This window comes from Tursiops truncatus, chromosome 10, assembly GCF_011762595.2.
Source record: "Tursiops truncatus isolate mTurTru1 chromosome 10, mTurTru1.mat.Y, whole genome shotgun sequence".
Classification (NCBI taxonomy): Eukaryota; Metazoa; Chordata; class Mammalia; order Artiodactyla; family Delphinidae; genus Tursiops; species Tursiops truncatus.
The window spans coordinates 23264782-23292132 of NC_047043.1; the positions used below are offsets into that span (position 1 = coordinate 23264782).

Here is a 27351-nt window from a genome sequence, read left to right on the forward strand (position 1 = left end):
GCCGGGGGCCTGCCACTTCAGCCAACCGGCGTCCTAGCGCCTGTAAGTCCCTCCTCTTTATGCAAATAGCCTATATCAGCTTCGCACGCTCTGCTTTTTTTAATAAGGATAGCCCTGGAAGTAAAGAGGGATAGGGTAGAAAGCTCCCCGCCCTTTATGCAAATTAAGGGGCGTGTTTATGCGCGGTGGGAGGCGGCGGGGGGGCGCTCCCGGGGGTGGCGGTTGCCCGGATGGGCCGTTAGTCGGGGCCCAGCCGCGGAGTGAGCGAGGGAGACGGGAGGAGCCGAACCCGGCGCCATCCGCCGCCATCCGCCCCCGCCCCACCGCCATCCCACCCCGGGGAGCCCCTAGGCCCCGGTCCCGGACCCCCGCGCACCCGGCCAGGTGAGTCTGGGCGAGCCGAATGCTAACGCCCTTTTCCGGCGCGGGAGCAGCGGTGGCAGCGGCAGCAGCGGCGGTGGCGGGCCGGGGGGAGGAGAAGCTGCCATTAGCCGCCGCCATTTTGTCCTCCTGCTGCCGGGCCCTGCCTGCCCCTCCCCCTCCGATACTCCCACCCTGGGACCCGCACTTCCAGCCTTTCTCTGAGTCTATGGCCTGCCCTTACCCACTCACCTTATGGCTTCATGGGGCGACCCCCCACTCCTGGGCCGTAACCCCCCCCGCCCCCCGTTGCGCTCCTGGCCTTTCACCCGTATTTGTGGTCCCCTTCCCTGCCGCCGCTCTAGGGTGGGCCGCGCCTGACTGTCCTCTTCTCCAAGAGTCTCCCTTCCTTCAGTGGACCCCTCCCATCATCCAGCGCTAAGGTTCCCCCTTCTTGACGCCCCACTTCGCGTCGAGTCACTCCCACTCTGGAGCCCTGCTTTTATCCCGCATCTGTGCTTTCTACGTTCCTCAATTTCTTTTCTGCTTTTTTCATGTTTCCTTTCTTATCTCCTTTCTATCCCAACCCCGCCCTTTCTCCTGGGTCTCTTGACGTTGCTCCCTTACTTTGGTCTACATCCTTTTCCTACCATTCCCGCTTACGTGTATTATTTCCCACCTGCTTTCGTATTAATTCTCTTTTATTTTAGTTTCTTCACTATTTTTCTGTCCCTTTTTCCTTCATAAATTTATTTTCAAAGACTGGCCTCCTTAAACACCTTAAAAGCAATCCTTATCTAACCTGTCTTAAAGTTCTTGATTTGGGTTATCATCCTGGTCCTGTCTGGATGTCTCACCAACTCCCATCTCTTTCCTTTACACCATTCTCTATAAACGAATGCCTTGTCACCCAGGAACTGACCGATGTTGGAGAGTTTGGCCGGCTTGGGGAGCAAGGGGTATTAGGGAAAGAAATGACTGCCGATGTGTGTTTTTACTGGGGGTAGGAAAATGAAGTTGGTTCCGGCCTCGGCCCCATGGTTACATGGTATGCTTGAGGTGGGTCCATAATGCTTTGTTTCTCTCACATCTACATAGGGTAAACCAGAGCCCACCAGTATTTCATCTGCAGACAAAAATTTTTCCAGGAGCTGGGATGGGGGCAAGTGTAGGAAAAGACAGGCTATCCCAAATACTTGGTTCTATAGCTTGGGAGTATGTAGAGCCCCATTTGTTCCCTCAGGAGTTCTCTTGCACCAGCCCCCAGTCTGGCTGAGCAAGCTCATAAAATCCTTAAACTCTGGCATACCTTCCTGCAAACCTCCTCGGATGGGAGTGAGGCGGCTGGGAATAGAACCTGGCACACAGGAAGCTGGTATCTAATAAGTAGGGGATCTAAAGCTCTGTTCCTTACATGATGGAGCTGTATGCGTCTTTCTGGTTTTCTCTGGAGCTTGGACTTGCCCTTTTTTATTGTAGGTCTCTGAAATGATTTTGGTGGAGAGAGATTATCACTTGTGGGCATAACGAAGAGGCTGCTACACTTTATATAGGCTGGTACAAAGGGAAGAGTGTTTGTATTAGGAAGATACTGGATTTTTATTTGGGTTTCCTTAGCAAGAGATGTCTAGGGGAAAGAGGGAACATGGCATTTGGGCTCTGTGGGGAGCTAAGTAGATAATGGTTGCTTAAAGCGACTGGGGTGTTTGAATAGGCTGGAGGAAGAGACACTAGAGGGCCACATATCTGGGCCCCTGATGAGAATAAAAGGGAGCCTACGAGTCTAAGCTTCTGGTGGAGTCTCTAAATGGAGCAGAGACTGAAACACTTGGTATCTGGCCCACAGGCTCCGGCACGTTTTGGGGGAGGTGCCTGCAGGACCCAACGTACTCAATGAGCTTCCAGCGCAATGTCCGATCGCTCGGGGCCGACTGCCAAGGGGAAGGATGGAAAAAAGTATTCCTCGCTCAACCTGTTTGATACATATAAGGGCAAGTCCTTAGAGATCCAGAAACCCGCTGGTGAGGGTCCTGCAATGATGTTCCTAATTATAGGAGGCTGGGCATGAATGGGGCACATATTTCAGAGCTCTTCGAAGGGAAACAACTATGGTACATACATCCAAAGGTTAGAGAAACACTAGAGACTTTCTAATTTTATCTTGGGTCCCATGGGGATGTTGCGCTTTGGGTGAACACCAGTACCCTCCTACAAAGGCGTGTCTGTGGTTTCCCGTCTTTGGACACGTAAGAATTGGAGGCAGAGAAATGTGGACTTGGAGAAGTCTGGGGCCAGCTTGCTCCCTGCAGGCTCAAGATCAACCATCCCACATAGAAGTATTGAATGTAAAGCATCTCAGCCTTCTTTCCTGATAGAATTTCAGAGGTTGCCTAGGGCAAAGGGAGGGAAGGTTTCTAGGAGAAGTTTGGTTTCTAAGAGAAGATATTGAGGATGTCTAAATGGGACCTAGGGTAGGATGCTGTCAGATCTCTTATATAAAGCATTTTTCACTCTCTTTCCACCTTTTCTCCAGTTGCCCCTCGCCATGGCCTGCAGAGTCTCGGGAAAGTTGCCATTGCTCGGCGTATGCCACCCCCAGCCAACCTTCCAAGCCTGAAAGCCGAGAACAAAGGCAATGACCCCAACGTCTCACTAGTGCCGAAAGACGGAACAGGATGGGCAAGCAAACAGGAGCAGTCCGACCCCAAGAGGTAGACAGAGACCTGGGGGACTTAGAGTTATGAATATTTTAACTTTGAACTTCAGGATGAATGGGGGCTTGGTCTAGCCTGGCCACATGAGAGTCAGAGACAAACAGGGAAGACCCTGTCCTGCCTATTGTAGGACTCCTGTTAGATGACTGATGAATGGTACCTTTAGCTTTCTGTCAGATGTAAAGAAAGCTTGAAGAACAAAGGACAGCCTATGCAGGGTGACGAGCTTATGGTATTTTGCCCTAATACTTTTTAAAAGTAGGGAGTAGACCTGGGTTCAGTTCCTGTCCTCCACCAGTTGGAGAAGCAGTGGAGCTGGAGCCATCTCAGACTCTAACCTTCTCATCCTACCATCCCCTCAGTTCCGATGCCTCAACCGCTCAGCCGCCGGAATCGCAGCCACTGCCGGCTTCACAGACGCCTGCCTCCAACCAACCGAAACGACCCCCAGCAGCCCCCGAGGTATCTGAAGAACTGGATGTTATTTAAGGGGCAGGGGCAAGAATGGCTTGAAGCTTCTCATCCACGTCACCATTTATTATCTCTGCTTCCCCAGAACGCTCCTTCGGTTCCAAGCGGGGTAAAGTCCTGGGCACAAGCCAGTGTCACCCATGGAGCACATGGAGATGGTGAGTGCAGGGCTGTTTGGGGAGGTCTCTTTGGGCACCATAGTAGGCAGGAGTCCTGCACTGTACCTCCACTGTACCTCCTCATTCCTCTTTGGCTAAATTTTGGATCCCATATTCAAGTTTCATGGGACACACATGAGCAAGTTTGTCTCAGAATTAACTGAAGGTGAGGAGGATGTCCCAAAACTGACCTTTTTTCTTGGGGAATGAACATGTAGTACGTAGCGGGTGAGTTTGGAGGCAGAACTGGATCTGCTACCTATCAGACCCTTCCACTCTCATGGTGCGTCCTCAGTAAATGTACTTGTGTCTCCTACTTTTGCACCTCAACACCAACAGGTGGAAGGGCATCAAGCCTACTGTCACGATTCTCTCGAGAGGAATTTCCGACCCTGCAGGCGGCTGGCGACCAGGACAAGGCTGCCAAGGAAAGGGAGTCTGCCGAACAGTCGTCTGGGCCCGGACCAAGCCTCCGCCCCCAAAGTGAGTGGCCGCCATTAGTGAGTGAATGAGTGGTTACCTTTTGGCCAGGACATTACCTTATTCCATCTCAGAGTTAGGTGCTAGCTTATTCATCTTTCTCCCCATCATTTTCAGCTATGTTCTCTCTGCCTTTTCCAAAATACAGATTCTACAACTTGGAGGGACGGAGGTGGGCGTGGCCCTGATGAGCTGGAGGGCCCGGACTCCAAACTTCATCACGGCCATGATCCCCGGGGTGGGCTGCAGCCTGCAGGCCCACCCCAGTTCCCTCCCTACCGCGGAATGATGCCGCCTTTCGTGAGTTTGGGTATCTTGTTTTGGATTGGTTGTGCTGGAAGTTAGAGAGTTAGGAATTAGGGCTTAGTCTTTGGAGGGGACACATGGAAAGCAGGGGCCTGTGACATATAGTGAGGGTGGGAGAATAATAGGTTTAGGGAGCTGGTAGGCTATTTGACTGTCCCTCTGAGCAGCTACTATTGGGCCCTTTTGCAGATGTATCCCCCATATCTCCCGTTCCCTCCGCCCTATGGACCCCAGGGGCCTTACCGATACCCCACTCCTGATGGGCCCGGGTGAGTAATCTAGGTCTGGGTTTGTGGTTGGGGACAGGGGAAGCCTATTGGGGAGGAGATGGTTTTCTAGCCAGGAGGCTCAGTCTCGTATGTGATTATACAACATGCTGTCTTTTAACCTCTTCTCCCCTTTGCTTTTTCATACATAGCCGTTTCCCCCGTGTGGCAGGCCCCCGAGGTTCAGGGCCACCAATGCGCCTCGTAGAACCTGTGGGTCGGCCTTCCATTCTTAAAGAAGATAATCTCAAAGAGTTTGATCAGTTGGACCAGGAGAATGATGATGGTTGGGCAGGTGAGTGGATACTAAGGACCAAGTATTTTTGTTTTGTTTTGGTTTTGGTTTGGGGTTTTTTTGTTTTGGTTTTTGGTTTGGTTTGGTTTTTGGCTGCACTACACAAGTTATGAGATCTTAATTCCCCTACCAGGGATTGAACCCAGGCCCTCGGCAGTGAAAGTGTGGAGTCCTAACCACTGGACCGCCAGGGAATTCCCAAGTGTTTTAGTTTTAAAAAGCAAAATCTGATGAGGAAAAAACGGGTCATACAGGACTTCTCTGGTAGTCCAGTGATTAAGACTTCACCTTCCAGTGCAGGGGGTGCAGGTTCGATCCCTGGTCGGGGAGCTAAGATCCCACATGCCTCGCGGCCAACAACCAAAACATAAAACAGAAGCAATACTGTAACAAATTCAACAAAGACTTTAAAAATGGTCCACATCAAAAAAAAAAAAATCTTAAAAAATGGGTTGTGTGGGAGAAAAGCAGACACTGAAAGGTAGGGGAGATACGTGGAAGAAAGCCAAGTCCTGGTAGAGAACTAAGAGGAGTGAGAATGAGAGTTATGGTGGGGATCTGGATGTCAGTGGGAGGAGGGCAGTTGGCATTAGTAGTACATCCTATCACGTAGTTCCTGTGTTCCAGAAAATATGAGATTGGAGAGCAGAATGCTTGGGTTACCACTCTTCACTGTTCTCCTCAGGGGCCCACGAGGAGGTCGACTACACTGAGAAGCTCAAGTTCAGCGATGAGGAAGACGGGCGAGACTCCGATGAGGAGGGAGCTGAGGGCCAGTGAGTTCGGGCCCTCTGGGGAGAGGAGGGGGCTCCGTTTCTCTCATGGTAATATACTCTTAAAGGAGTTGGGTTGCAGCTGATTTTAATTCCACTGTTGGTCTGCTCACAGCAAGGAGTCCCAGTCAGCTGCTGGTGAGGAACGGCCCCCTGAAGCAGATGGCAAAAAGGGCAACTCCCCCGGCAGCGAACCACCCCCTCCCAAGACGGCCTGGGCAGAGACCTCTCGGCCTCCAGAGACAGAGCCGGGGCCTCCTGCCCCAAAGCCTCCCCCACCCCCACCTCACCGGGGCCCCACCGGGAACTGGGGCCCCCCTGGGGACTACCCAGTGAGTGTCTACAATGAGGGGTTGAGAGGGTCAGTTGTGGGAGATTAGTTTCAGCTGAGTAATTGAAGCAGTAGTAATAAGAGGAAGCTGGAGGGAGGACCGAAAATGGGCTGCAGGAAATGCAGAGCTGTGGAGCATCTCTGGAAAGGTTTGGAAAATCGTCGGTGTTAGGCGAGTCTGGGTGAGAAGAGAAACTGGGATGCCAGTTAGGAAAAACAAGGAGACCTGGATGTTTGGGTCTCTGAAAGAGAGGAAACAAGACTAGGATCATGAGTTTGTCCCTACCCTGAGAGGCCATCAGCCCCTAGGCCTGGTCTTTGCACCTGCAGCTAGAGACAGTTGATCAGTCTGTGAAAGCGATCATAAGAAACATAATGACTGATACCTCTGGCCCTGCTGGGTCTGCCCACTGACAGGATCGCGGGGGCCCTCCCTGCAAGCCCCCAGCACCCGAAGATGAGGATGAGGCTTGGCGGCAGCGGCGAAAGCAGTCTTCATCTGAAATCTCCCTGGCTGTGGAGCGAGCCCGGCGACGGCGAGAGGAGGAGGAACGGCGCATGCAGGAGGAACGCAGGGCAGCCTGTGCCGAGAAACTCAAGCGACTCGATGAGAAGTTTGGGGCACCTGACAAGCGGCTCAAATCGGAACCTGCTGTACCACCTGCTGCCCCTCCTGCCCCCGCTCCACCACCCGCGGCCCCCAAAGAACTCCCCGCACCTCCAGCTCCTCCACCGGCACCAGTCCCGACACCTGAAAAAGAACCAGAAGAGCCGGCACAGGCCCCTCCTGCCCAGTCCACCCCCACTCCAGGTGTGGCTCCAGCTCCCACCGTGGTGAGTGGTGGTGGCAGCACCAGTAGCACCAGCAGTGGCAGCTTCGAAGCCAGCCCAGGTATGGAGATGGTGATGGGTACTACCAGGTGCCAGATCTCTTATCTGCTTGGGGTTGAGGGTGCAGGTGGTAAGGATGTGAGTAAAGGAAATAGAAGGCAGTTGTTTTGGTTTATTGGACCATCGGTGGTAGGATCGAGAAGGGTCTTTTCACTTGTATGGACATCCTAGGGGGAAAGGTTTTGTTACTTGAATTCCTGAATAAGTAGTGACCTGAAACCACTTCCCGTAGGCCTAGAGTGGAGCAAGGCTGAAGAAAGTGTCTGTTACTTTTGATGGTCTCATGGGAAGTTAATGCCACCACCGTTGGCTTTTGGGAGACCATGAAGTGTTTTCATGGGTTTTAAATGGGATGGTCTTAACCTTTAGTGGGGGAGCTAGAGGTGAGAGCTGAAGTTATGAGGGTGTTCATGGAACCTTTAGTGGGGGAGCTAGAGGTGAGAGCTGAAATTATGGGGGTGTTCATGGAACCTTCAGTGGGGGAGCTAGAGGTGAGAGCTGAAATTATGGGGGTGTTCATGGAATATCTGTCAGGGGACTAGACCACTTTGATGAGTATCTTTTCTTTCATGCAGTGGAACCCCAACTACCCTCAAAAGAGGGTCCTGAACCACCAGAAGAGGTTCCTTCTCCTGCCACGCCCCCAGCCCCAAAGGTGGAGCCCAAGGGTGATGGTGTTGGTCCTACCCGGCAGCCCCCCAGCCAAGGCTTGGGCTACCCCAAGTATCAGAAATCATTGCCTCCTCGTTTCCAGCGGCAGCAGCAGGTGAAACTAAGTTACTTCCCCTCTTAAAGGCTGCTTTTCGTGGATTTATCCTATCCATGAGTTACTTTCTGGGACTCTCTACCATTTCTCTTTCCTTTGTGTCCCCCTAGTTTCCATCTAGTCGAGGTGTTTGTCGCACTTGCCGGTTTTTGGTTTTTGTTTTGTTCGTTTTTTTTGTTTGGGGCCTTTGATGCCTCTCTCATCCCCTTTTGTCTTTCCCCAGGAGCAGCTCTTGAAGCAGCAACAGCAGCAGTGGCAGCAGCATCAACAGGGCTCCGCCCCACCTGCCCCAGTGCCCCCATCACCACCACAGCCTGTGACCATGGGGGCTGTGCCAGCTCCGCAGGCTCCTCCACCACCCCCCAAGGCCCTGTACCCAGGTGCTCTGGGCCGGCCCCCACCCATGCCCCCTATGAACTTTGATCCCCGCTGGATGATGATTCCTCCGTATGTGGACCCCCGGCTCCTTCAGGGCCGGCCCCCTCTGGATTTCTATCCTCCTGGTGTGCATCCCTCTGGTAAGGGGCCATAGAAGAGGGAGGGGATGGTGGACCCCTTAGTCCTGGGAAGTGGGTATCAGCATCTTGCTACGGGGATGAAGGGCCACCAATTAAGAGGGGAGCCTAGCACTGCTGAGATACCTCTTTGTTGCAGAAATGAAACAGTGGTCCTTCTTTAACTGGGATTTACCTGGGTGGGGGGATTAATTGGATTCATCTCTAGGGAAGCTTAGTGGGTAACTGTGTTTCAGGAGCGTGGGCAAGGCCCAGGAGATGGAGGTGCCGACATTGACTGGGCTGACATGGAGGATTAACTGGGGAGATGCTTTTTGGGCTGGAGGGTTTGTAACATAAAAAAGGGGGGTCTTTCTCATACTATTTTGTTTCCTCAGGCCTGGTTCCCCGGGAGCGCTCAGACAGTGGAGGCTCAAGCTCAGAGCCATTTGAGCGCCACGCACCCCCACTCTTGCGGGATCGCGGCACCCCACCAGTGGATCCAAAGTTGGCCTGGGTAGGAGATGTCTTCACCACCACACCTGCTGACCCCCGCCCACTTACCTCACCACTGCGCCAGGCTGCTGACGAGGATGAGAAGGGGATGAGGTGAGTCTGAGTAGAGAAATGGGTGGGTTTCCAGTGACAATATCTAGGCTAGGAGAAAAGGTACTTTGGGTTATCAGTGAAGTGATAGGGTTAACGTGAAAGGAGTGTCTGGGTTATAATAAAGTGTTCTCTTTCCCCATCTAGTTGGTTTTCCTCGTCTTAAGATACTTAATTTCCATTCTTTTCTGTCTCCCTCTTCAGGAGCGAGACCCCTCCAGTACCTCCCCCACCACCCTATCTGGCCAGTTATCCGGGCTTTCCTGAGAATGGAGCCCCTGGGCCCCCAATCCCTCGCTTCCCTCTGGAGGAGCCAGCTCCCCCAGGGCCCCGTCCACTCCCCTGGCCCCCAGGCAATGATGAGGCAGCCAAGATACAAGCTCCACCACCCAAAAAGGAAACCTCCAAGGAGGAGACTCCACAGCTGACCGGGCCAGAAGCAGGTCGAAAGCCTGCCCGTGGAATTGGAGGCCAAGGTCCCCCGCCACCTCGCAGAGAGAGCCGCACTGAGACCCGCTGGGGCCCTCGTCCAGGCAGCAGTCGTCGTGGAATCCCTCCAGAGGAGCCAGGGGCCCCTCCCCGCCGCGCTGGGCCTATCAAGAAACCCCCCCTGCCTGCAAAAGTCGAAGATCTGCCCCCCAAGCCCCTCGAACAGGGGGATGAAACCCCCAAGCTTCCAAAGCCAGACCCGTTGAAGACGGCAAAGGGGAAGATAGGTGGCCCCAAGGAGACCCCACCCAGTGGGACTCTTTCCCCTGCCCCAAGGCTTCGGAGGGACTATTCCTATGAGAGAGTGGGTCCTACCTCTTGCCGGGGTCGGGGCCGAGGGGAGTATTTTGCCAGAGGGAGGGGTTTTCGGGGCACCTATGGGGGACGGGGGCGGGGAGCCCGAAGCCGAGAGTTCCGTAGTTACCGGGAATTCCGAGGAGATGATGGGCGTGGAGGTGGGGCAGGGGGACCAAACCATCCTCCTGCTCCCCGAGGCCGCACTGCCAGCGAGACACGGAGTGAGGGTTCAGAGTATGAAGAAATCCCCAAGCGGCGCCGGCAGCGGGGTTCAGAGACAGGCAGCGAGACCCATGAGAGTGATCTGGCCCCCTCAGACAAGGAGGCCCCGACACCCAAGGAAGGAGTACTTACGCAGGTCCCTCTTGCTCCCCCACCATCAGGAGCACCCCCTTCACCAGCCCCAGCCCGCTTTTCCACTGCCCGAGGTGGACGAGTCTTCACTCCCAGAGGGGTGCCATCACGCCGGGGTCGAGGGGGAGGGCGGCCCCCTCCCCCCATTTGCCCAGGCTGGAGCCCCCCAACCAAGTCTCTGGCTCCAAAGAAGCCTCCAACAGGTCCTTTGCCTCCAAGTAAGGAACCTTTGAAAGAGAAGCTGATCCCAGGGCCCCTGTCCCCCATGGCCCGAGGAGGCAGCAGTGGAGGCAGCAACATAGGCATGGGTGTGGAAGACGGAGAGCGGCCCAGAAGGAGGCGACATGGGAGGGCTCAGCAGCAGGACAAACCGCCTCGTTTCCGGAGATTGAAACAGGAACGGGAGAACGCTGCCAGGGGGGCTGAGGGCAAGACCTCTTCCCTTGCCCTTCCAGTCTCCACTCCTGGACCGGAGGAGGCCCTCACAACGGTAGCAGTGCCCCCGCCACCTCGCCGGGCAGCTGCTAAGTCTCCCGATCTGTCAAACCAGAACTCAGACCAAGCCAATGAGGAATGGGAGACTGCCTCAGAGAGCAGTGACTTTGCCAGTGAGCGCCGGGGTGACAAGGAGGCTCCGCCAGCAGCACTGCTAACCCCCAAAGCTGTGGGGACTCCCGGAGGCAGTGGAGGTGGAGCTGGACCAGGCATTTCAGCCATGTCCCGTGGAGAGCTGAGCCAGAGAGCCAAGGATTTGAGCAAGCGGAGCTTCTCGAGTCAGCGGCCAGGCATGGAAAGGCAGAACCGGCGCCCAGGCCCAAGCAGCAAGTCTGGCAGTGGTGGCGGTAGCAGTGGAGGTGGCGGGGGTCCTGGAGGGAGGACCGGCCCAGGGCGAGGGGACAAGAGGAGCTGGCCCTCTCCCAAGAACCGAAGGTGGGTACAGACAGGTGACTAAGTTTATTCTTAGGGTTAAAAAGTTGGGGGAGGGGAGAAAACCTGGGGGAAAGGTGTGGTTGGGTGCTGTGGACTGGAGTGTGAGATCTGAGGGCGCAGGGTAAGCTTTTAGGCACACTAGGTTATCCATGTCTAGGTAAAGTAGCTGGAAAGCAGTTGACAGCGTTGGGAACACCCATATTCCTTGCTTTCTCCTTGATCTTTACAAGTAGAATTCCTTGGAAGTGCTCAGAAATGGGGAATTCCCTGGCTGTCCAGTGGTTAGGACTCGGTGCTTTCACTGCTGGAGCCTGGGTTCGATCCCTGGCTGGGGAGCCGAGAATCCCATAAGCCGCACGGTGTGGGGGGGTGGGGGAAAGTGCCTAGAAACACCTGGATTTTAGCGCAGAGGACTGGTTGGTTGAAGGTGGAGAGATAGAAGAGATTGGACTTGTAGGGAAGATATAACAATTCTGTGCATACTGGAACAGATGCTCTGTTTTCTTCAGCCGTCCTCCAGAGGAGCGTTCCCCAGGGCTCCCTCTGCCTCCCCCACCCCCCAGCAGTTCTGCTGTCTTCCGCCTGGACCAGGTTATCCACAGCAACCCTGCTGGCATCCAACAGGCTCTGGCCCAGCTCAGCAGCCGCCAAGGAAGTGCAGCTGCACCAGGGGGCCACCCAAGGCCCAAGCCTGGGCCTCCCCAAACCCCCCAAGGCCCTTCCCCTCGGCCCCCAACCCGGTATGACCCTCAGAGGGCCAACAACAATGACGTCAATTCGGGTAAGCTGGAGGGGCTGAGGGTGCAAATGTCTCCATCCCCAGAGAAGGCCAGGTGCTGAAGGGGGAGGAATCTGGCCTGGGAGCCCTGATGCTGGGTGTCTGCACTGAGGGTGGAAGGGTTGGGAGGTGGAGTACAGAGGGAAAAACTCGGTTCAGTGATAGAGCAAGACATGCTGACGGATTTCCCCTTTTCCCCAGACCCCCACTTGGAGGAGCCAGGGCCGATGGTCAGGGGGGTGGGCGGGACTCCCCGGGACTCTGCCGGGGTTAATCCCTTCCCCCCCAAACGGCGAGAGCGGCCTCCCAGAAAACCGGAGCTGCTGCAGGAGGTGAGGGATGGGGCTTGAGGTGATGTTTCACTGCTCTCACTTTCAAAGGTTTTCACTTACGTTTTCTTCACTCTTTTTCTTATTTCTGTCATTGTGTTTTTACCCCAAATTCTCAGCGTTAGTCGCTGTTTATCTCCCACGTCTCCCTTTTTCCCCACAACTGGGGCACTCTGTCTCAGGTGCTTACATTCCCCAGTTCCCACCTCATTCATGTTTTGCTTCTGGTCTCTCACCTTTAGGAATCTTTGCCACCTTCTCATAGCTCTGGATTCTTGGGCCCCAAACCCGAGGGCCCAGGCCCTCAGGGAGAGTCCAGAGATGCAGGAACAGAGGCCCTGACCCCTCACCTCTGGAATCGTATACATACTGGTGAGTTAAGCTGAGCAGAAGGAAAGGACTGTGTTAGAGGGCTTAGAGAGCGAGGCGCGCCGCAGAGCCATCTTCTCTCACTCCTGTTGTGTTGGTGCTCCTCCCAGCCACTAGCCGGAAGAGTTACCAGCCTGGCTCCATGGAGCCTTGGATGGAACCCCTGAGTCCTTTTGAGGATGTGGCTGGCACAGAGGTAAGTGAGGGTGGGAAGGAGTGTCTGAGCTGGGATTTTATTGAACACTGGTCATACTTCCCCACCTATGCTGGGATGAGTATGGGGCTGTTGCATCACGTAGCTGCCTACTTTGTGTAGTTTGTCTATGTGTGTACCACAGTCAGGTATTGGGGTGGTTTCTACTCTGACCTAACTCCTTCTCCACTCCTCTCAGATGAGTCAGTCTGACAGTGGGGTGGACCTGAGTGGGGATTCTCAGGTGTCATCAGGTCCCTGCAGCCAGCGAAGTTCCCCTGATGGAGGACTCAAGGGGGCAGCAGAGGGGCCCCCCAAGCGGTCTGGAGGCCCCTCCCCCCTGAATGCTGTTCCTGGTGAGGGTCCACCTGGCTCTGAACCCTCTGAACCTCCTAGGAGACGGCCACCTGCCCCCCACGATGGAGACAGAAAGGTAAACGACCAAGAAAGGATCAGAAGAATGTTTCTGGGACTTTGACTTTGGCCTTACCTTTGCCTCCCCTTTCCTCTGCCTGTGTGTGCTGATTGGGGCTTCCTTTTCCTTTCCCCAATCCTACTTCACTGTGTTGCCCTACCCAGGAGCTGCCCCGGGAGCAGCCTCTGCCCCCTGGGCCCATTGGCACAGAACGATTGCAGCGTACAGACCGAGGCCCAGAGCCTGGCTCCCTCCGGCCATCCCATCGACCTGGTCCTCCAGTCCAGTTTGGTACCAGTGACAAGGTCTGTGTAGGCTAGATCTGGGTGTCTTGGGTTGGGTGGACTAGAAGTGGGATGTGGAGGACACATGTCTGAATCATGGGACAATCTCTCCTGCCTCATGATCACAGGACTCGGACTTGTGCCTAGTGGTGGGAGACAGTTTAAAAGCAGAGAAGGAGCTAACGGTATCAGTCACTGAGGTAAGTGGGAGAGTGAGGTTTTGGGGAAAGACCTTAGACTTCTGGAGAAGGCGTCTGAGAGTGACTTGGGCATCCAGGTTGCCCAGATAGCCCCCTTGACAAGGCTTGTCCTTCCCAGGCCATTCCCATAGCCCGAGACTGGGAGCTGCTCCCCAGTGCTTCTGCCTCAGCTGAGCCACAATCCAAGAACCTGGGTTCTGGGCACTGTGGCCCAGAGACCAGCTCCTCAGGCCAACGCTTGTACCCTGAGGTCTTCTATGGCAGCCCTGGGCCTCCCAGTTCTCAGGTAGGTCCTACTTCCTATCCCAAGACCCCTTTCTGCCCCTTTCTGTAGTCTCCTAATATCAAACCTTTCCAATTTGTAGTTTTTAACACTTTTTTTTTTTTTGTCATTTCATTTTTCTCCCTGCTTTTGCTGTAGTGGGTGGGGTGAGTGAGCTTTTCTTGACCAGGAAAACTGGAGCTATTCCATACTTGCTCTCCTGCAGGTTTCAGGGGGAGCCATAGACTCTCAGCTACATCCCAACAATGGAGGTTTCCGCCCTGGGACACCCTCATTGCACCCTTACAGGTAAGACTAGATCTCTGTGGATCTCAGAAGGAAATGGAACTGTGTTTCAGGGGAAGAAGGAAGGGGAATACATTTCTAGGGTACCTGGCGGCTAGTGAACTTAACAGTACTGCTCAGACTAAAGGAGTAAATGACTTTGGCTTCCTGATGCCTTTCCTCCCCCTTGCCCCAATTTCTTTTCAGATCACAGCCCCTGTACCTCCCCCCAGGCCCAGCCCCACCCTCGGCACTGCTCTCTGGGGTAGCTGTCAAGGGCCAGTTTCTGGATTTCTCCCCACTGCAAGCAGCAGAGCTGGGGAAGTTGCCAGCTGGAGGAGTTCTCTACCCTCCACCTTCCTTCCTCTACTCTCCAGCTTTCTGCCCTAGCCCTTTGCCAGACCCACCCTTGCTTCAGGTAAGAAGAGGTGGGGGTGTGCTGGGCTTAGGGAGTTAGGGGTGGGGTGAAGAATGCTTTTGGGGGAGTTGACTTATTCCTCCCTGTTCCCCAACAGGTGCGACAGGATCTGCCATCCCCTTCAGATTTTTATTCTCCTCCTCTGCAACCTGGTGGCCAAAGTGGCTTCCTCCCCTCAGGGGCCCCTGCCCAGCAGGTACCTTTTATCTTCCCAGTTCCCTTTTGTTCTGTTCTCCTCCAACTTCTAGCTTTTTTTGTTACCTGTTTGGACTCTCTCCATGGTTTTCTGACATTCCTCCCTGCCCCAACACACACTCCCATGTTTCTCGTTACAGGTGCTTCTACCCATGGTGGACTCTCAGCTGCCTGTGGTGAACTTCGGCTCCCTGCCACCAGCGCCGCCTCCTGCCCCACCCCCCCTTTCTCTGTTACCTGTGGGCCCTGCTCTGCAGCCCCCCAGCCTGGCTGTGCGGCCCCCACCTGCTCCTGCTACTCGGGTGCTGCCTTCACCTGCCAGGCCCTTCGGCCCTAGCTTGGGGCGAGCAGAGGTAAGGTACAGGAACTGAAGTGCTAGGGAACCCCAAGAGTTAGGGGTAAGGATTTAGCATCTCGAGATAAAAGCGTTGAGAGGCAGGATGCTCATGAATTTTTTGTCCTTCAGCTGCACCCAGTAGAACTAAAGCCGTTCCATGATTATCGAAAACTGAACAGCAACCTTGGGGGACCTGGGTCATCACGTACTCCTCCAGCTGGAAGGCAAGAGAAGGGAATGGGGATGCAGACTGCCTATCCATCCCCAAGGACTTACTTTCTTTGGGGACCAGGGGCAGGTCTTAAGGTTGCCTCAAATGCCATTCCTCCTTCAGGTCTTTCTCTGGCCTCAACTCCCGTCTCAAGGCCCCACCTTCCACCTACAGTGGAGTCTTCCGCACCCAGCGCATCGACCTCTACCAACAGGTGAAGGAGAAACCCCTGTGGTCTCAAGTCTTAATTTAAAAGTCACCACCTGAGTTCCTGTCCTTTCATCCCTGACCTCCCTGTTTGACTTAACTCTTCCACATGTACCTGTCCCCCAGGCCTCCCCACCAGATGCCCTGTGCTGGACGCCGAAGCCTTGGGAGCGGACGGGGGCACCTTCTCGAGAAGGGCCATCCCGAAGGGCAGAGGAGCCTGGGCCCCGAGGGGACAAGGAGCCTGGATTGCCCCCACCCCGCTGAGGGAGTGCCCTTTGCCCCCCCCCCCCGGGGCTTGTATATAGATTATAAATATATAAGGGGGAAAGGGGCGGGTGGGGAGGGGTTGTGGGGCTGGGGCCTCGCTTCCCCTCCTCCCCCCTCCCCTGGTCCCCTATCCCTGGGGCCGTTTGTTAAAAAAGAATAATAAAAGGATTAAAAAAATATTTCCAAAATGATTTTGGGGATGGGTCAGTTGTTTGCAATCTCCTGTGTCATGGTTCAGTGCCACGTGATCTGTAGAGTGGTTTCAGTCAGGGAACCATTTCCCATTTACCTCAGTGATGTAACAGAACTACCTCAGAACAAACTTTTGTTGTATCTTTAAAGTTCTGTGGGCCAGGAATTAGAGCTGGGCTCCCTTGGGCAAATCTTGTGCCAGTGAGTGAGGTTGGTTGGTAACCAGTCAGTCAGCACCTGAGCTCCTTGGTCCTATAGGGCTTTTGCTCACATGTCTGGGGCCATGGTGGGACATCTGGAAGGCAGAACTCCATTGGGTTGTCAACCACTGTCTCTGCATGGCTTCTCTGGCAAGATATCCTGAGTCATAAGGCCTTTTAATGTCCCTCCCTGAGTCAGTGTTCCAAGAGGTCTGGGCAGAAGCTGCAAAGCTTACAACCTGGCCTTAGGTTTCTGCCACGTTCTATTTGCCCAGCACAAACTAGCTAAAAAGGAGAAGGGACAGCAGAGAATTTGCAGCCACATGTCCCTTTGGTCGTGTCTACAAAGAAAGGAAGTGCCTTTATAGCTGTCACGTGTGTTCAAGCACAGAGCTTGAACTTGATTGGGCTCCTTGAACTGGGTAGAACAGTTCTACCATAGTCAAACTTGGTTGAGTTACGCTGGTACCACTGCATGCTAGTCAAGACTACAGGTCTGCAGCTGCTTGGCAATTAAATGGTTTGAGAGCCCTATCCTAGCATGTACTAGGATATAGGTTTCTTTAAACCATGTAGGTTTCTTTCATCTCATTTGCAGTTTTCCTTGAAAATGGCTGACCTCAAAACAAGCAGGCTTGTACACTTGTTGTGCTGCACGAACAGTAAAACATCGTACCGCACATCTGCTCGTGGTGAAATGTTAAAAGCTGTCTAGTATAGGTGGGTTCCTGGGAATTAATTTATAAAACCAACTTCATAGAAGATTAAGGGGCTTAGACTACTTAACGAAGACAATTTAGAGACCAAAAGAAAGAGCCAGGAAAATCTGACTTTATTTCTTAAATACTGTGAAGGAAGAGGGGAGAAACGGTCCCCTGATGATGGAGGGCCATGGAGCAAAGAACTAGGGATCCTCAGCAAAAGCCCTGTGGGCATTAGGGAAGCGCTGGGGGCTGTAGTTAGGGTCTTCCTGCAGTCGCTTTTGTATATCAGCCCGGAGCTAGAGAGAGAGAGCAAAGCAAGTTGGAGTGGTACTGGCCCAGCCCCTAGGATCCCAGCAAGCACACAGAAGTCATCCCTCAGGAGCTAACATTTCCCCACCAGCCATGTACTGTTCAGTAGCCCAATATGGCATCACTGAGCCTTCCCAGATGCCCCTAGGGGAAAACATTTTAAAACCAAGTAGTAGCCCCAGACTGACCAGTTCATCTCTGAAGGGATCCAGGGAAGAGGGACCCTAGCCCAATCCCTCCCACTAGACCATCCCTATGCTGCTTCAAGGTGGGGGCACCTGCTGCCTGTAGCTCTCCTGAACCTCTGGTGCCTCCAGGTCCCGGCTCAGGCTCTCGGGGCTTGTCAGGGGCCGAGCTCCGGCTGCCTTAGCTGCCCGGCTCACGGCCTCTGAGAGAAGCAGCTGGGGGCCCTCACCCTGCATCGTCTGGGGGATGGGGTTGAAAGGGAAAAGAGGATCAACATCAGATCCAATGTCACCACCCAGCTCACCCTTTCCATGAGTCAACCACTGAGTCTCCATGCTAGCGGAGAGAAGGGAAACAGTCCATGTGTCATTTTGACAGCAGAAATGCCTTCCTAATTGTGTTTGGCTCTGGCCAAAAACACCATTGAATGTGCTGGACTTGGGTCTTCAAAACAAGAGGGGCAGGACGGGTCAAGCCACCCAGTATTCACAGCTAGCTAGTCCACAAGAGGAAGCCCACCTTAACGACGATGGGCCCTGGTCACATGGGGATTGGGCAGCTGAGGGATGACAAGGACTGCTGACAAACAGACTAATATAAGAGTGTGGGGCAACAACCGTGAGCAAGTCTGAGCCAGAAAGTTTTCCTCATCAATTAAATCAGGGGACTAAACTAGGAAGAATTCTTTCCAGCTCTAATTAGTTTGACTCTAAGCATAGTTTGACTCTAAGCACAACAGGGGAATTCGGATAAAGAGCGATCCTCAGGGAAGAGGCAAACCAACCTTTCGTCTCTTGGCAGGCATACCACTGAGGTAGGCATCGCTCAGTGGGGGCTGCGGTTTCACCTTCCGCTGGCTGTGAATGTCCTGCTGGATAATAGGAACCCATTCCTGGGGAGGAAAAGATAAATAGTCATTCCCACAACTTTCAGCTGCCTTACTTTAGCCCACTGGACCACCTCCTGACACTCACTGGGGGGACTGCAGCTGCCCAAGGTTCTGTCTCGGCTGAAGCTCCATCCTGCTCGTCTCGGGAGCCTCCCTCAGGAGCAGGAGGCGGACCTCGGGACATGGCCTCTTCTGCTGTTGTCCCAGGGGCTGGAGAAGCATTCTCCCGCTGGCAGTCAGACAGTGGGAAGACCCAGGCTTCAGAATTCTCAGCCTCCAGCCCTTCCGGCCCCAGCCCTCCACTCCACATTATCTGGCTCCTCGACCTCTCCCTGGTACCTGAGGCTCAGGGGGAGTTCTCTCTGATCCTTGAATTTCCATTGGCTCCTCAGGAAGCGTCTGTGCAAAAGGACAGAGAAGGAGACCACCACAAAAGGCCCTCTCAGATCTCTGCAGTTCCTTCGAGTCCCCTGACCCCATAGCCCATCAGGTCCCTTACCTGAGGGGGATCACCAACCCTGCGAACATATCTGAGAATGGCATCAGGGCCTACAGGCATGTGCTCCAGCACCACCTGAAGCCTCAGTCCCATCATAGTGGTGAGCCAGCTCACCAAGGACGGATTCACTCCACGAGACATGCGACGCTGGGGGGCAGAAAGCAGACTTGGAACACAAAACCCTCAAACAGCTTTCGAAAGGTACCAAACAGTAAAGGATGGCAGTTTTGAGAAAAAGAAAAAAAGAAAAGAAAACTGCAGGATACCAAAGAAAACAGAAACCTGAGGAAACAAAAGGCTGGGAATCTGGGGCTGGGTGATGCTTACAATTCGGCCATTGATGACAGCAGCAAGCTCCATCTGCTGCCCCCCCAAGCAGTGCAGGTTCAGGGCCAGGCATTCAAACAGGCCCTGGTTACACAGCTCTAGCAAACGGGCCCCAAATCCACTGTCTGTGGGTGAGAAATAAGGACGGAATGCTGGCACCCAGCAGCCCTGCACATCCAACACGCCCCATTCACCTGGGCCCAGCGAGCCCCTGACCTGTGCAGTGCATCACGTGAGCAGCAATGCTATTAAACTGCTCTTGGAGAAATTCCAGGTTTGTCCGGATGATGTCCACACCTGGCTGAACTTGCACCAAAGACTGAGAGACAAAACACACACAAGACCCCCAAATCAGAAGCCCTGAGAGACTGGGAGCCGTGGGCTATCCTGACCAGAGCCAGGAGAGGAGGGGATGGGGAAGGGTTACTCACAAAACTCTCCCGCACGTATTCTTCTAGCCCCGTGATCAATGTGTGGGTTGCCGTCTGGAGGGCGGTGTGGGGGGAAGAGAACAGCACAAGTTTAGAACCAAGTCCCACACCCCTCAAGACACTTCCCCCTCCTCCCCAACCAAGCCCAGGGCTTGAGCTGGGGCAGTCACAGCTTTAGGCAACGAACAAAGTTAGGAATAAGGAACTGAAGGTGAGAAGAGTTCTGGGCCCAAGGTCTTCATTTACCCGGATGTTACCAGGTGTGGGTTCCTGGCCACCCAGATAGTGCTGGTGGAAGAAAGATCGCAGCTGGGGCTGGAGCCGCTGCAGTGGCTGGAAATGCCCGTGGAGAAGCATCACCACATCCACCATGGAGAAGTTCTGGCACAGAAGAGAGAGCAGTGCCCCAAAAAATCCTAGGGACAGGGGCAGAAGGAAGCAGTGGCCTTTACCACCTGGCCTGCCCACCAGCCCATCAGCCTCACTCCACCTTGACAATACCCCTAACAAAGGCCATCTACCGTCCCCTGGTTGCCCCTCCCTAGAGAAGGCCAAGGCACCCCCATTTGCTCACCGAGAGCCCCATCAGCCCCAGGCTCAAAGATGTTGCTGGATCCACTGAGGCGTTGTATGAAAGCAGCGATACTTTCACTGCTGCCAGCCCGAGCCCCCAGGGAGCCCAGCAGGGAACTCAGCACACCCTGCACCACCGAGGTGAAAAACTCGAGCGGCAGGCTCTCAGGACCCAGGCCTCCAGGACTCCCTGCGCCACCAGAGGGGGACCCTGGTGGAGGCGCCGTCTGCTGTTCTGGGGCCGGAGGTGGGGGTGGGGGCGGAGGTGGCGGAGGTGGCGGAGCAGCTGTTTGTGTCGCCTGCCCCACAGAGAAGGAAGGAAGAACAGAAGACAAAGTGAGAATGGGGACAAGGGCATAAAAGGGCATCAGGAAGGCACAAATCAACAGGGGTCTGGAAGACGTGGAGCTCTATTCCAGTCTTTGCACCTTAAAGCAGAATACACACTGTAGCTTCTCCAGAGTCGAGTCAGGTTGAGCAGCTGCCTCTCTCCCTCTGATGGGGTTAGGTCAGAAAGCAGTGCCCCAAATTACTATGCTTCTCTCTCCAAGCCCTGTTTTCCTCATCTCCAAAATGGAGGGTTCAGAGTCAATAAATTCCCAAGTTTCCTTCCAAGTGGCAATATAATGGCAACAAGACTCCAGTGCCTGGCTGGGCCCAGGAATAGGAAGGGTGAAGTGAGGAGCAAGCCAGCCACTCACCTGCAAGAAGTCAGTCATGCCCTGGAGAAAGGCAGGGACACCAGGCATCGCCACAGTAATGGTGGGGGAAGCCATGCCAGGCCCTCCAGCCCCTGGCCCTGCAGGCCCCAGCAGGTTCCCCAGGAGCTGAGAGAACTGAAGATCAGAGGCGGAGGGTTGAGGAGGTGGAGGCTGGGCAGGCCCCCCGGGGGCAGGGCCAGCTGTGGTAGCTGTGTTGGTGGTGCCGGCACTGGCTGACGCAGTGGCAGGGGCTGGAGGTGGAGCCATTCCTGGGGTCCCCTGAGCTATAGGGGCCAAAAGAGGAAAGTTGAAATCTCAAGAAAATCAAGACCCCACAGCATCTCCACTCTGGTCTTCCCAGTAGGAAAGCAAGAACAAAGGAATATGGAGAGAACTGGGAAGTGCCAGTGAGGAGACCGGGAAGGGAGCATCAGCCTTCAGAGCCAGGGAAACCTCTTCAGTTTGAAGTGGGGAAGAACAAGTACTCACCCACAAGAACAGGCTGCATAAGAAGCTGCCCCACGAGGCCACTCACCATCTGGGCTAAAGAGGCGTTGGTACCCAGACCAGCGCCCGGCTGAGGGGAGAGGAGAAAGGCAGGCTTTCAGTCTTGGCCTCTCCATGCCCCACCATAGAATTTTCTCCCCACACTCATCCCCAGTGGAACTCCCCCACCCCTACTCACCAGAGCCCCCGAGACTGGGGGCCCCCCAGGATGGGAAGGCCGAGCCTGTGGAGGGGTGGGCCGGGCAATCACCACCCGGGTGGGAGCTGTCGGGAAGCCTGGCACCTGCTGTCCTGTGGGTGGCAGAGGGGAGAGACCGAAGAGGGCTGAGGGCCGGGCCCCGGCCTGCCAGTGGATGATGCCCACCACCGTGGTCCAGGCCCCACCTCCCAGGCTTCCCCTTTCAGGTCATTACCTGCGGCCGCGGAGGCAACAGCTGCCACCATGGCCTGATGTGTGATCTGGTGGGCGACGGCGTGCATGAACTCAGGGGGCAGGGAGGGCAGCTGGATGTGGGTGGAGCCTGGGGGGTGGGTCTGATGTAACCTTGAACCTGGACCCCCTTCAACCCACCCACTTGGCCCTACCCCTTCTCTACCCAGAGCTCAGCCTGCTCTGATGCCCTCACTCTTACCCAGGGTCTGGCCATGACCAGGGGGTCCTAGGGGGCCAGTGGGAGCACTCGGAACTCCACCGGGCTGTGTGCCAGAATCTGGGCAAGGAGACAGAGAGAGTGGCCCTGAGACAGGCGGGGCCAAGGCCTGACTGTATCCTCCTGAGATCGGCGCGCTTCAGGCTTCCACTCCCCCGACCACAAAGCCTGCCTTTCACTCCATCTAGCCAAGGAGAAAACACTCCCTTCACCATGCAAACAGCTCTCTGAGGACAAGTAGTTCTTCCTGTCCCTCCCCCCCCACACCAACCAGAAGAGCTTCTGCTCGATCCCCCTGCCACCGCCATCAGCCCTGGCCTCCCCTTCCCCACCCTGGCGCCCTCACACCTCAGCGCCAACCCCACCTCCCACATCGCGCTGCTCTTCTCTGCCAGCGACTGTTCCTAACTCACCTTGAATGTTCATGTGCATCATAACCACGGGTTCCACACTCTGGTGGGAAATCCGGATGACCCTTGGGTGGCTGGCGGTCGGTGGGGGAGCCGGTCCTAGCGAGGGAGCCCCCTCAGCCAAAGACTCGACGGTGGTAGAAGAGGGGGCCAAGGACGAGGCCTGCCCAGGACCAGGGGGAGGTGCCTCTGCATTGGGAGTCGGGGGGGGCCGGGTCCCATTCCCCGTCATGGTCACAGTGGTCCCCACGTTGATCTGGACGATAGAGATGGATGGGGCAGAAGTGAGAAAAACACCAGAGCCTAACCCAGAGCACCCCACGACACACTGTACTTCTAAAGGCTCCTTCATCGTGCGTCACCACGTTTCCAAAGTCTGCTCCCCTTCTAACCTCTTTTGAGCCCAATAGCTATGCTGGATCGTTCCACTGACAGCCCTCCATTCTCCCTCAGGCCAGACTCCCCTGACCCACCTGGATGGGGATGGCCGCCTGCTGGAGCACCATGGGGGTGGTGTAGTGAGACATGGGCCGGACCACATGCAGGTGACGCGGCGGCGCACACGCCAGATTGCAACGCAGGTCAGACAACGCCACAAAGGTGTTGCCCAGCAGCCGCAGGCTCTCCCCCACCAAGTTGATCAAGCGCTGGTCCTCTTCACGGCCCTCTTGCTGTACTCCCCGGGGCCAAACACAGAAAGGTGGAAAACATTAGGCTAGAATCCACCTTGCTAACAAAAACAGCACCTTCTTGAAATTACCACGTTCTCACGTCCTCTACGTCTTCAAGTACGTGCTTAGAAGCTTCTGTGTAGACCACATCTTTGCAAGTAAATTCTGTTTTATACACGTTAACAGCTTCCTGATAAAATAAGCCCTACAATGAATCAGTTACCACCTGCTAATCTCCCTTACTTTATAAACTTCCTAAATAACTCACTGAGGGGATCAAGAGGGTGCGAGGACAGTGACAGTGGCCATGATAAAGATGTCAGAGAGAAAAAGATCCTCCTTCTCTGTCACGGAGGAAAAGATCACTTCCTTCCAAATCTAAAGAGCAGCTATTCTGTCGAAGGCAGTACCTTCTGCGGGGGGAAGGGGTGATCTGCATTTCTCCCTGCCCCACTGGGGAGTACTGGGCAAGGGGGTGGGCGGGCTCACATTGTTATTGTAGTCTGTAGTGGCGGCGGCGCCCAGAACCTCATAGTAGCGCTGCAGGAAAGGCTGGAGGCGGCTCTCAAGCCGCTGTAGCTCCTGAAGCACCTCGACATACTCCGCAGGGGAAGGATGGCTGTGGGCAACCCCAAGAGGCAGTGAGCCAAGGCTTCCCTCAGATTCCCAACCTCACCATATCTGCCCTACCTCTTCCTGGCCTCCCAGACCCCTGGCCCAATCCCTTCCTGAACTAGCAGAGCTTCCGTTCTTTAACCTCACCCAGGGGAAGATGAGAAGAGGAAAATAAACTGCTTCCACCCTCCCCACCATACAATCCTGTACCTACAATGGCAAAACACTAACCCTAAGAAACAGACGGGGCCTGTGTGGACTCAGGAAGCACCACTTGGATTTCCTTGCCCCAGGGAGACCAGTGCTTCTGGCTCAGCGGCCAGGCCTAACCCCATTTACCTACACTGGAGCCCCTCCCTGCCCCTCAACACTAACTCTACAGGTATAACCCCTAAGCAATCCTTCCTCTCCCATCAGACCTTCCCTGGTCCTCATACTTCACTTAGAATCCCCAACCCACTCCTACCCCAAAAGGTTCCCTCCATCTCTCACTTGGGTGCGTTTGTGTCTGGGGCAGGTGCTGGGCCTGCTGGGGCTGGGCCGGAAGGGGAGAGCTCTGGGCTCTGGGCAGGGGCGCGCTCCTCCACCTCTTCTGCCTCCATGGGCTCCCGAGGAGGCACTTCACTTTCGACCGGTTCTGATGTTGGAGAGCTCAAGGCTACTGGCTCCGAGGCCACAGCTGGCGTCTGTGGGGGCGCCTGACTCTGCTGGGCTTGGGGTCCCCCTCGGCACTGAAGGTGGGGAAGAGTCAGGACACCAAAGGCAAGATGAGACAGCAGCAGAAAATTACTCAGGTCAAAGCAGACTGAGTGGAGAATGCGCTAACTCGGCTCCCTGAAGGCAGGGCTCTGCATCTACACCTGACTCCCTAGCAACTCCCTAAGACTTACGCAAGTTAGGTGTGTGATGAATACCTATGATGCTTGCAAACAAATTACTAAAAAAAAGTATGGCCTGGGGTTTCCTAACCTCCAAGAGAAAAGAAGGAAAGGCCACCGGTTGCAAAAGCAAACTAATAAAATTAGGCCATCCCAGTATAAAATATGATAAGCGAGGAATAGAAAAGCATGGAATCCGTATTTAACTGAAAAAACATGCCATGAGAATCATCTGACAAGTCTGCAACAAACTGCCCAGATACCCGGGACTTAGAGAATTGGCAGGGATGAAACAGCCTCACAAAGATACTTTTTCTTCCCGAAAGAATGAAGACTGCAAAGAGATTAGATTAGGAGGGGAGAATCCAGTGGATGTGGCCAGTCATGCCCCCACCCCTAGGCTGAGAGAAAAGGGGTAGGGAGGATGCAGTGAGACAGACAGACCCTAGCCAGCCCTGCCCACTCACCTCCATCCGGGATAGTAAGGTTTGTATATCCCTGATCATGTGCTGAGCCATCACCAGCCGTACTCGGGGCTCACTCTACAACAGGAGAGAGAAGATCAGGACAGGTCTGAGATAAGCCACAAGCTCCACCACCTATTAAACCAGGTCCCAGCCATCTCCTCAGCCAGATCCGCCCCCACTTCATGGCCTCCTTCTCCCAGATCCCCTTCCCTGACCCTCCCAGGCCTCGTGATACCTGAATCGGGGCCTGTTCCATGTTGATGTGAACATCCACAGCAGAGCCGTCACTCTGGGGAAAGGGTAAGGGAAGTTGTTCTGGGAGAAGTCAAATACTAAGGCCCCCGCACTTCCAACTGATTCTCTGGAGCCCCACCCCCTATCTCTTCAAAGACTGAGGCCATCATCAGACCACAGAGCCCTCCAAACCCAATCTAAAGACTGAGACGCCTGTCTTATAAGCTCTTGACTGCTACCACAACCAAAACTACCCCCAGAAAAACCATCCCATGTGAAACACAAGCTTACAGGAAGATTGAAGGTTCCAACCATGACATAGCTGTTGGCATTCCGGTCATGAACAGAGGCCCCAGGCCCCCGAGTACCAGGTGGGGGTCCCCCACCATGGGTGGCTGAGGCAGACCCTGTTCCAGAAGACGCTCCAGAAGGGAGCTGAGTCTGAGGAGGAGCCCGTTCCACAAGGTGGATAACCTTTCCCCCAACATCTGCAGAAAAAAAGATTTACACCGAAACATTGTATGATCAGGTAAACCCACGGCCTCAGCTCATCCCTCAACAGCAGCGGCAGCTCTGAACTGCCTCCCCCACCCCCTTACTGTATTCCTGGAGCTTCTTATCATCCTGCAGAACTCGCCCCTGATAGATAAGCCGCTGTTTCTCAGAGGGGATGCTGACAGAAGCAGCAATGTGCTCCTTAAACTCCTTTACATTCATCTGTAAAGAAGACGAGACATAAATAGGAATCTGGGAATGGAAGAAAAAGGAAGGACAACAGAGGGACAACCGACTTGTGAGGGGTAAAAACCATCCCATCATAAAATCACTACCTGCCTGTCTTAACTGTGAGGTTAATTATTGTGCAAAGCCCTGAATTAAGGCAACACCTGTCAATATACATACAATAAACATGAGAAACTTCAAGTTATAAACCTAGGACAAAACTACAGGGTTGAAAAACAGAAAAGTCAACTGACATTCTCTTCTCTCCTTCTCTGCCTGGCTCCCAAAGTAATGTGTGTGTCTAAAGATACCGGTGACCCCTCCCCAAACACAGAACGATACCAACACTGTAATCTCAAAGCTAAAAGCAGTGACAAAGAAGATGGAGTAGAAAATCAGATTAAGGAAGGCAGACTCAAGCAAGAAGAAAGCAAAAGGGGCAAGCCAGAAAAACATTTTTCCTAACTAGACAACTGACTCTTAAAGAATACCAAGCTGTTTACGTATATCTAATCACACAAGCCTACATGGTCTCCTTAAACACATGTAACACCGTGTTTAAAACTATAAATTAACCACCTCAAAATTTTGTCTGTTAGAGCTCTACCTGCATTATGAGCATTACAGGATCTGATTTCTATCCTTTAAATACACAGTACAGACGTCACCAGTTTTTGTTTTTAAGACACATTTGTATTTTAGGTCTGTGTGTTCTCTTTCCTTTCCCAAAGGCAGGAGCCGTGTCTCTCCCTTTGGGCTGGGATTCATCTATGATGTTGGAATACAGATTCCTCCTTCCTTCTTTCTCTCTGCACTGAGTTTTATCCAGGTGGAGTAAGGCAAAAGAAAATCTGCCTTCCCCAACAAAAACCAAAGAGGAAACATCAGAAAATGTTCTGGCTACAATATGAACAAAGGAATCAATGAAAGAAACTGTGAAAACCAGAAAATTAGGCTCTTCTCTCAGAATAAGGAACCTATAAGAGGAAGAGTTAATGGGTGTCTCCCAGAAGTACTGGGGTCTCACCTGGGCCCCCACAATAAAGGTCCGGGTCTGAGAGTCCAGGGTCTTCACCAGCACCTCCAGGCTGTCAGGTTCCTCCATAGTGGTACTGGTACTATCATTGGGCTCCATGGCCGACAGCTCTCTAAGAAAGAATGTTATGAGGGAGGTCCGCTGTCGCCCAGAGCAGATTTTTATATACCCGGAAGCCTCCCCGGCCCGAGACTCCGCCCCAATACCTAAAGAGTTTCTCTCACACAGGCACACACACTCACACCCTCCCCCATTCCCCTTCAGATTCCGGGGCACAGGGAGAGAAACACAAAGGCCAAGAGATCGACGGCACAGGGATCTGGAGGACGGCAGGTGGGAGGGCCTCCACGATGCCAATCACAATAAGGGAGGGCCAGTCGGGCTAGGAAGCAGAGAAGGAAGGAAACACAAGACC

The 27351-nt window shown here is 54.2% G+C and overlaps 2 protein-coding genes and 1 non-coding gene across 20 annotated transcripts; 2 read left to right on the forward strand and 1 right to left on the reverse strand.

The window, feature by feature from the left end:
• The first annotated feature begins 18 nt into the window (after positions 1-18).
• Positions 19-18968, forward strand: PRRC2A (proline rich coiled-coil 2A). Of its 5 annotated transcripts, none has more exons than XM_033863996.2 (31): positions 19-42; positions 2207-2381; positions 2894-3071; positions 3437-3536; positions 3631-3703; positions 4043-4186; positions 4332-4483; positions 4679-4758; positions 4908-5050; positions 5736-5826; positions 5939-6155; positions 6572-7046; positions 7621-7811; positions 8035-8329; positions 8704-8914; positions 9116-10981; positions 11491-11762; positions 11961-12091; positions 12331-12460; positions 12568-12653; positions 12850-13083; positions 13230-13370; positions 13478-13549; positions 13668-13835; positions 14038-14120; positions 14304-14514; positions 14612-14710; positions 14850-15062; positions 15176-15270; positions 15381-15471; positions 15591-18968. In XM_033863996.2, exons 2-31 carry the CDS (start codon positions 2270-2272, stop codon positions 15729-15731), a joined length of 6495 nt encoding a protein of 2164 aa, XP_033719887.1. In that variant the 5' UTR covers positions 19-42; positions 2207-2269; the 3' UTR covers positions 15732-18968. The 5 variants fall into 5 exon arrangements, with proteins under 5 accessions (XP_033719887.1, XP_033719886.1, XP_033719890.1 ...); XM_033863995.2 differs by lacking the exon at positions 19-42 and adding an exon at positions 226-384; XM_033863997.2 differs by lacking the exon at positions 19-42 and having other exon boundaries at positions 2350-2487.
• On the forward strand, positions 2564-2694 carry LOC117314024 (small nucleolar RNA SNORA38). The gene has a single exon (XR_004528711.1). It is a non-coding gene; the product is annotated as a small nucleolar RNA SNORA38 (small nucleolar RNA).
• On the reverse strand, positions 16942-27042 carry BAG6 (BAG cochaperone 6). 14 transcript variants are annotated; one of them, XM_019927192.3, is made up of 25 exons: positions 26928-27042; positions 25777-25894; positions 25469-25665; positions 25179-25232; positions 24944-25018; positions 24091-24329; positions 23473-23602; positions 22786-22983; positions 22316-22568; positions 21885-21962; positions 21666-21773; positions 21431-21543; positions 21235-21322; positions 20746-21029; positions 20046-20343; positions 19718-19887; positions 19472-19525; positions 19257-19359; positions 19041-19165; positions 18714-18860; positions 18554-18613; positions 18300-18443; positions 18110-18217; positions 17418-17564; positions 16942-17126 (listed from the first exon to the last, which is right to left on the reverse strand). In XM_019927192.3, exons 1-25 carry the CDS (start codon positions 27033-27035, stop codon positions 17031-17033), a joined length of 3495 nt encoding a protein of 1164 aa, XP_019782751.1. In that variant the 5' UTR covers positions 27036-27042; the 3' UTR covers positions 16942-17030. The 14 variants fall into 14 exon arrangements, with proteins under 14 accessions (XP_019782751.1, XP_073666627.1, XP_019782753.1 ...); XM_073810526.1 differs by having other exon boundaries at positions 21885-21989; XM_019927194.3 differs by lacking the exon at positions 25179-25232.
• Positions 27043-27351: the final 309 nt, after the last annotated feature.